The sequence below is a fragment of the Colobus angolensis genome, unplaced genomic scaffold (genome assembly GCF_000951035.1).
Source record: "Colobus angolensis palliatus isolate OR3802 unplaced genomic scaffold, Cang.pa_1.0 Scaffold48, whole genome shotgun sequence".
NCBI lineage: Eukaryota > Metazoa > Chordata > Mammalia > Primates > Cercopithecidae > Colobus > Colobus angolensis.
Genome location: NW_012118265.1, coordinates 10,409,578 through 10,418,630, shown reverse-complemented (window position 1 = coordinate 10,418,630; position 9,053 = coordinate 10,409,578). Strand labels below are relative to the sequence as shown.

General features: G+C 41.1%; 1 protein-coding gene across 1 annotated transcript in view; it reads left to right on the top strand.

Annotated features, from left to right (window-relative positions):
* LOC105524011 overlaps positions 1–8,727 on the top strand; it is a 70,947-nt gene extending 62,220 nt beyond the window's left edge. Inside the window, exons 3-4 of the mRNA XM_011959091.1 lie at positions 7,137–7,225; positions 7,913–8,727. Coding sequence (XP_011814481.1) covers positions 7,137–7,225; positions 7,913–7,987 — 164 coding nt within the window. The 3' untranslated portion in view covers positions 7,988–8,727. The remainder of the gene's footprint in view (positions 1–7,136; positions 7,226–7,912) is intronic.
* Positions 8,728–9,053: the final 326 nt, after the last annotated feature.

Genomic DNA, 9,053 nt, shown 5'->3' with positions numbered 1-9,053 from the left:
AAGGAAGGAAGGTTGCTTAAATTAATAAAAAATATCTACAAAAAATCTACATCTAACATCACAACATCACACTTAATGGTAAAAGATTGAAGGCCTTTTCTCAGAGATGGAGAACAAAGCAAAGGTACCTTCTTTCACAATGTGCATTTAATATCACCCTGGGAATACTAGCCATTATAATAAGACAAGACATAGAAATAAAGGGGATGTCAGCTCTATTCACAGATAACGTAACTATGTAGATTTCCTACATAGATATTTCTAAACAGCTTACACACAACTTCCTAGAACTAACTAATGAATTTAATAAAGTCTCAGGATATGAAGTCAATGCATACGAATCAAAGGTATTTCTATATAATAGCAGGAAAACTGGAATTCAAAATTAAAATAACAATACCATTTATAATAGCACCAAAAATCATGTAAGTATAAAACTGAAACAAATTATGTGGGATCTGTATGCTGAAAAGTAAAAAACACTGAAGAAAAATCTGAGAAGATCCAAATAAGTGGAGAAATATACCATGTTCATAGATGAGAAGATTCAGTATGTTAAGATAGATGTTAATTCTGCCCAATTTGTTAGATTGATTCAGTGAAATTTCAATCAAAATTCCAGCAGCGTTTTATGTAGATGTTGACTGCTGGTTTCAAAATTTATACAGAAAGGCAAAGGAACTAGACTTGCCAAAAATTTTTGAAAACAAATAATATTGGGGGACCCCCCAATTTAAAGTGTTATTGTAATGCTACAGTAATGAAGACCGTGGTAATGTAGAAACAACAGACACAGATATCAGTGGAACAGAGAAGAAAAACCAGAAATAAACCCACATAAATACAGTCAACTGATTTTTGACAATGATACAAATGCAAGTCAATAGAGAGAAGAAAGTCTCTTCAAATAAGTGGCTTGGGAACAACTGAATGTCTACATTTTAGTCTATCTCGGCTACCATAACAAAATATCACAGACTGGGTGGCTCATAAACAATAGAAATTTATTGTTCACAGTTCTGGAAGCTGGAAATTCCAAGATCAAGATGTGGGAAAATTTACTGTCTAGGGAATGCCGGCTTTCTAGTCCATAGACAACCATTATTTCGCTGTGTCTTCACATGGCAGAAAGGCCAACGAACTCTCTGGGTTCCCTTTTATAAGGATCCTCATTAACTAACCACCTCTCATAGCCTTACCTCCTAATACCATCACCTTGAGGGTTAGGATTTCAACTTGTAAATTTTGGGAGAAACACAAACATTTAGACCATAGCTGTCCATATACTAAAATGACAAAAAAGAACCCCAGCCTGTATCTCACGTCTCATATAAAATTAACTCAAAATGGATAATAGACCTAAACATAAAGCATAAAACCATAAAACTTTTTTGAGAAAAAAAAAAAAAAAGGATAAAGTCAGGCTGGGCACGGTGGCTCACACCTGTAATCCTAGCACTTTGGGAGGCCAAGGTGGGCGGATCACAAGGTTGGGAGTTCAAGACCAGCCTGGCCAATGTGTATATGACCTTGGGTTAGGCCACTGAACAAAGGTCAGCTTTGTAGTTCAGGAGACATTTGACAATGTCTGCAACATTTTTTATTGTTATACTTGGGGCCTGTGTGTGTGTGTGTGTGTGTTTGCACATGCATGCACACATGCACACTACAGGCACTGATGTGTAGAGACCAGGCCAGGAATACTACTGAACATCCTACAAGGCACAGGATAGGTCCCCACAACAAATAATTATCTGGTCTAAAATGTCAATTGTGCATCTGTTGAGAAATCCTGAGTTAGGAAAACAGGTTTTAGATATGACCTCAAAAGCATGATTTATGAAAGAAAAAATTGATAAATTGTATTAAATTTTTTAAAAACTTCTGCAAAAACTTTGGTTCTTTGATTAAGAGAATAAAAAAAGACAAGCCACAAACTAAGAGAAAATATTTTAAAATCACATCTGTCAAAGGGCTTATATTTGAAGTATATAAAGAACTCATATACTCAACAACCAGAAAACAAAAAATCCAATTTTTCAAAACAAAAAATTGAATCAGAGTTTTTACTAAGGAACACATTTAGGCCAGGCATGGTGGCTCACGCCTGTAATCCCAGCACTTTGGGAGGCTGAGGTAGGCAGACCATGAGGTCAGAAGATCAAGACCATCCTGGCTAACACGGTGAAACCCCATCTCTGCTAAAAATATGAAAAATTAGTCAGGCGTGGTGGCACACACCTGTAGTCCCAGCTACTTGGGAGGCTGAGGCAAGAGAATCGCTTGAACCTGGGAGGTGGAGGTTGCAGTGAGCTAAGATCACGTCACTGCACTCCAGCCTGGGTAACAGAGCAAGACTCCATCCTCCCTCCCCCACAAAAAGAACATATTTAGATGTAAAATGAGCATAATAAAAAATGTTCTTTAGTAATCATTAGGGAAATACAAATTAAAACCACACTAAAACACCCACAACGTGCCTATTTGAATAGCTATAATTTTAAAGCCTGGCAATCTGAAGTGCTGGTGAGAATTCTGAGCAATTGGAATTCATATACATTGCTGGTAGGAATGCAAAATGGTACAGCCACTTTGGGAAACAGTTTGGCAGTTTCTTATAAAGTTAAACATATACCTACCATATGACCCAGCAATCTCATGCCTAGCTATATATCCAAAACAAAAGATGTTCAAACTATAGGAGAGGATTGTCTCTACCCTTCAAATTCTTAGTTAGAGCAAACTCCTATAACAAAAGGTAGATTAACAAGAGGAAAACAAACACATTTAACAACATGTATACCTTATTATACACGGGAGATACCCAGAGAAATAAGTAAATCCCAAAGGTGTGGCTTTGATTTCAGGTTTAAATACAACTGTCTACTGAAATAAAGAGGGAAGGATGTGAGGAAGGACAGACATAAGGAGATGCCCAGGAAAGCAGGATAACAAGGGTAAGATTTCTTACACAGATATAAGTCTGGTGCCTTGTCCTTTGATAAGAGTCTCTAGTGACGTAATGTCCTTCTCTTCATAGTACATAGGGAGATACCCTTACAAATGGAGATTTCCTTTATCGACATAAATGTCCTTTATAAAAGGGCAACTTCTATTCTGTTTTCAGATCTTCTTCTGTGTCTGCAATGTCTCAAAATGATTAGCACAAAACAATGCCAAAGAAGCATATTTTGGGGTGGCATATTCTGGTCTCCTACAATACAAAAACCTATAGGTAAATATTTGTAGCTGCTTTAAAAATTGGAAACAACCTAGATGTACCACAAACTGTGGTACGTACATGTAATGGAATGCCACCAGCAGTAAACCTGAATTCACAAAACAACACAGATAAATCTTACCTGCATTTTGAGAGGCTGGACCCAGAATTGTTTGATTTTATTCATATGGCACTCTGGGAAAAGCAAAACTATAGGGAGGAAAACAGATGAGTAGGTAGCGGATCAGGGGTTGGGGGGTGGGTTGTCTATGAAGGAGTAGCACAAGGAAACTTGGGGGTCACGGAATTATTATGTATAGAATTATAGTGGTCCATAGTACAATTCTGTGCATTTGCCAACACTGATAGAACTATACCACAAGAAGTGAATTTTATTGCATGTAAATTTTTTTTAAAACTCAACCAGGATAAAGAAAACGTGGAATATATACAACATGCAATACTATGCAGCCATAAAAAAGAATGAGATCATGTCCTTTGCAGGGACATGGATGAAGCTGGAAGACATCATTCTCAGCAAACTAACACAGGAACAGGAAACCAAACCCTGCATGTTCTTACTTATAAGTGGAAGTTGAACACTGAGAACACATGGACACAGGGAGGGGAACATCACACACTGGGGCCTGTCGGGGGTCTGTCTCCCTCCCTTGTTGGGCAGGGGGAGGGAGGGCTTAAAACCTAGACAATGGGTTGCAGCAAACCACCATGGTACATGTATACCTATGTAAGAAACCTGCACTTTCTGCACATGTATCCCAGAACTTAAAGTAAAATTAAAACAACAACAACAAAACCTCAACCAGGATATGAGAGAAAAGATGCAATGCAGATTGTGATAAATGCATTTTACTATGTTGCAAATTAATTATATAACTTCCCTGAAAGGGATGGGGAAGAAATAAGCTGACCTGAGTAAGGGTCAACTAAGTAAGGGTTTCCAGAAAACCCTTCATCTCCCCTGAGTAACTTTGGAAAACAGCACCGGACCTGCCCCAGTGAAACCTGGTGCCATCAAGTCCCCATGTCCCAGTCTCCTGGCTGGCAACCATGGACAAAACTTTTAAGATGCTCCATCACCAGGTCTATTCTGTGTCCTCAGGCATCAGGCTGACCCCAGTGCCTTCAGATTTTGAGACTGTTGTTTGTTCTGACGCTTTAGCTCTCTAATAAGTTCAAAAAAAGTTCTGAATTTGAAGTTAACTCAGTTACCTTCATTGTAAGTGTAAGAACGATGTCTCTTCTATCTCTCTACAGAGTGGAAGTCCTTTCTTTCCATTTTTAATGGCTGAACTGTATTTCATTAAATGAATGTGTAATTTACTTTATTTAACCAATCCCATTCACTTACCATTGTGCCTTTAGGCAATTTTCCACTCTTTGCTATTATAAACAAAGTTAATTGACCCTTGTAAGCATCTTTGAGTTGCTATAAAGGAATACGTGAGGTTAGGTAATTTATAAAGAAAAAAGGTTTATTTGGCTCATGGTTCTGTTGGCTGTACAAGAATCATGGTGCCAGCATCTGATTCTGTTAAGGACTTCAGGTTGCTTCTACTCACAGTGGAACGCAAAGGGGAACTGCTGTGTGCAGAGATCACATGGCAAGAGAGCCAGCAAGAGATACAGGAGGAAGGGGCAAGGCTCTTCTGAACAACCAGCTCTTGTGAGAACTAATAGAGTGAGAATTCACTCATTACCATGAGGATGGCACCAAGCCATTCATGAGGGACCTGCCTCCTTGACCCAAACACCTCCCAGCAGGTCTCACCTCCAACACTGGGGCTCAAATTTCAACATGAGCTTTGGAGCAGTCAAATATTCAAACCATAGCAATGGGAGAAGACATTTTCTTATGAAGAAGCAATATACATTGAAATACAACCTATAGAATTGATATAGACATTATTGAATCTGCAGAAGCACATGTTGGGACTGAAAAAGGATCACACTAATGAATTCTGTCATAGATGTGTCTCTTGTTCTCGTTTTAGAATAAATGATATCCATATCAGATTATCTGGGTGATTAGCACAATGGCTTTGATTTAAAAATATTAAGCCTACATATTGGCTGTTCCCTGATGCTGACTGCTATAGCCTCTGTGCTCTACTCAACCCAGAAAGGGAACCTCTCCTTCACCCAAACAGGCAGCTGTATCAGTGTTTGGGTGAAAAGGAAGATGGATTTCAGCTGTCCTAAAAAACAAAGAAAAGTTGAAGATGGCTTCTTTCCCTTCTCCCCCTCCTCCTCCTCCTCCTCCTTCTTTCTCTTCTTCTTCCTCTACCTCCTCCTCCTCCTCTCCCCACCTCTGCTCCACTCCTCCACCCCCACCTCCTCCTCTTCCTCCTCCTTCTGTGAAATAAGCCTGATTTACTGGTAGGAGAGTCTGTCTTGAATCAAAAATGGGTTGACCGGGCACGGTGGTTCACGCCTGTAATCCCAGCACTTTGGGAGGTCGAGGCGGGTGGATCACTTGAGGTCAGGAATTTGAGACCAGCCTGGCCAACACGGTGAAACCCTGTCTCTACTAAAAATACAAAAATTAGCCGGGCGTGGTGGCAGGCACCTGTAATCCCAACTACTCTGGAGGCTGAGGTGGGAGAATGTCTTGAACCCGGGAGGTGGAGGTTGCAGTGAGCCAAGATCACACCACCACACTCCAGCGTGGGCGACAGAGCAAGATTGTCAAAAAAAAAAAAAAAAAAAAAATGGTTAACTGAATTACAACAGGAAACATCTCCAGTGACAGCCCAGCTTGCTGCAGGTCCCAATGGGCGAAGAGAGCGTCTCATCCCTACTTCCTTCAACTCTGGACTTAACAGGTAGCTACCCTAAGGTGCCCTGGCAAAGTGATCTGGACCTTGGGATTTCTGCTTTCAGGACTGCCTAAAGAAGAATGAATAGTTGCCAAAGGAAGAAGCAGTAATCAGGAACCCTGTCTGTAAATGTAGCTAATTTCTATTTAATTGGCGAGTAACTACATTTAAAATAAACACCAGTTGGTAATCAAAAACAGGAGGTTAAAGGATAGGCAATTGTAGAAGCCAGAGAGAATTACTAGGCCAAAACAAAGCTGGGGAGAATGGAGAGACTTGCTGCTTCAGAGAAAACATGGTCAGGAGAAGAGGAATTGTCGCTGCTGTGGGCCTCACAGATCTCATAAAGATTTATATCTGGTTTTATTTGTGTTTGTTAGTCATCAACGAAACTGATTTTAATCACCAACTGGTCTTTAATTATAAAGCATTCATTCCTTTATTACATAAAAATTAAAAACACATGTAAGCGGCAATTTTAAAACTATCAAACGGGATAAGTTTGGCACATCCTTGTGCAACCCCAGAGAAAGAGGCAGAGATTGGACAGGTTTCCAGAAAACCCTTCAGCTCCCCAGGCATTTGCTGAACCCCTGGCTGCTGGCAGTATGGGATTTCAGGCAACCGCGGAGACTGCCCCCCTCCAGGGGAAGAATGTGGAAGCCGCAGAGCTGGGTTAAGGCACATCCGCTGCCAAACTGTCTCCAGCATGTGTAATCCCTGCTTTTCGGCACCACCCAAGATGTACTAATGCGCCTTGTAAAGACTCACTCCCGTGGCCTGTGGGGTTCGGCATTGAAAGAGGGAGTGGGAGAGGAAAGGAAAGAGAAGGGGAAAGGGTAAGAATGGCTGAGTGAGATCCCTAGGCTGTGAGCAAGTTCTTCAAATTGAGTTTTCCTCTGAGGCAGACATTTTCCAGTTAAACTTTAAACTCAAACGGTTGTCCTATTTATCTCCAAAATGCAGGCTATGTGTCTCCCTCCTAATTAGCATGAAATTATTTCTTCTTTTTCCTTCATTAGAAATTAGGATTGATTTTTTAAAAGATAAAATTTGTATTCCTACTTAATTTTTAGACTCATTTGGAAGCAGTGCATTTTTATCAGAGGGACTGAAAAGCCTTTCGAGAATCAGTCAAGAAAAAGGAATGTGCATGAGAGTCACGGTGAGTAGCACTTCTCATCAAACTAGCTGCCCAGGGGTGTTAAAGTGCTTTCTAAAAAGGAAACTAACAGGGCTGCTCACCATTTACTGTTTTCTAAGAGCCTTAGCTAAATGAATCATAGCACACACTAGCCCTGTAAGGTAAAATGATTCCTGGTGTTTTGAAAGCAATCAGCGATCCACAAAAAGGGAGGTAATGTCCCCCAGAACCAAGATTAAAACTCCAACGTTGAGGGAATCTCCACTCCCTTCCTGTCATCAAAGGCCAGCTTGTTTGTATCCAAGCAGGGTCTTGGGTGAGCCAAGCTCTGTTCAAGTGGCCACAGGAATGAGAGGCCACCACACAAGTGAGGATGCTGGAGACAGTCCGTCTTCTGGGGCTGTGTGAATGCAAGTTTAGTGGTAGTGGTGGGGGCTGTCACATTATAAGTAGACAGGTGTGAGTCCCAGGCCTCCTGCTCGGAGACTCAAACCCAGCTGAGGCTTGCCCAGGAGGGGCTGGCTTCATCTTGGGCCACCCACACACTGGCAGGCCTGTGCACATGGAGGCCAGTTCCCTTCCTGCATTAGCCATGGCATGGATTCCTAGTCACATCTGTACAGCCAGAGCAAAAGCCTGTAATTTCCATAGACTCCAGTTCTTTGAGTCAGAACTCCAGATAAGTGTTTGTTTTATTTTTCTTTACAGGTCACATCATGTGATTGTGGGGAAAGCCTGGGCTATCACGGAGGGAAGAGATTGGGTAAATTATTTGAAAAGTAAGCCTGTGAATTGCTGTGGAGGAACAACAGCCTGCCTCTTATCTGGAGCCTTTCCAAGGAAAAGCAAAGGGGACCCCAGAAGGCTTCCTGGGAGACAGTTTAATTCTGAAAACAAAGCAGTACTTCACCTCTTGTGTGTTGGGTAGAGCTGTAAAACAGAACACAGTCAAAATAGTCATTAGGGCCACATCAATGTCTGCCCAAAGTCAGGCGGGCATTCCCAGGAAGCTGGGGGGCTGTGGCAGTTGCACACGTCACCCTCCTTTCTCCATTGTCACACAGCAGAAGAGCGTGTTCCATTCCACTGAAGATGGGGTGGGAGGGTTGAATAATTTATTGACTGAAAACTGGGGGCCTGAGTTAGATGGTAAACAAGTTTAGAGTGCTGCATTTTGTTTCTTTTTAAAGTTATGTTTGTTTTATATATTGAAGTGCTTAAAATATATTTTAAAAATTCAAAACACCCCAGAAATTCAGCAACTTGAGGAGACAACAGTGACAAGCATTTTATGGCAACATTTGGACACTTGAAAGATTATTTCAGGAAACTTAATGCTGATAAATGAGAGAAGGGACAACTTCTCCTAACTATAACATGTCGGCACCTGAGTACAGAGATCAAAACAAGAGCTAGCATTTCAAATTCATATTGTGAAGCACCTACAAAAAGATTATTCTGTCAGCCTTCACAATGTGGACAGTTCATCTTTTCATCTTATCAAATAAAAATATACCCGAATTCTTGAACAGACATTCAGTTAGGAAAAGAGGGTGGGGTGATGAAATGTGTTCTCATTCAGCAAACACTTTGCAGATATTTCTAGTCAAAGATCCCTGTGGTCCAGGCTAGTGAGAGAAAAACGTGCCCTCTGCCCAGTGACAGCGGCTTCACAGGGATCAGCTTTCACCAATGCAGGCAGGGGAACAAAGGGCAGTCTTCATCTGCCTGCATCCCACAGGCCCTTGTGCAGAGGAGTTCCGTTTCAGTGCCCATCACATGACCTCTGGGGCCAAAACCCTTTTTAATAATTCTGATTTTGAATATCAAATGGAAATGAAAAGTACAT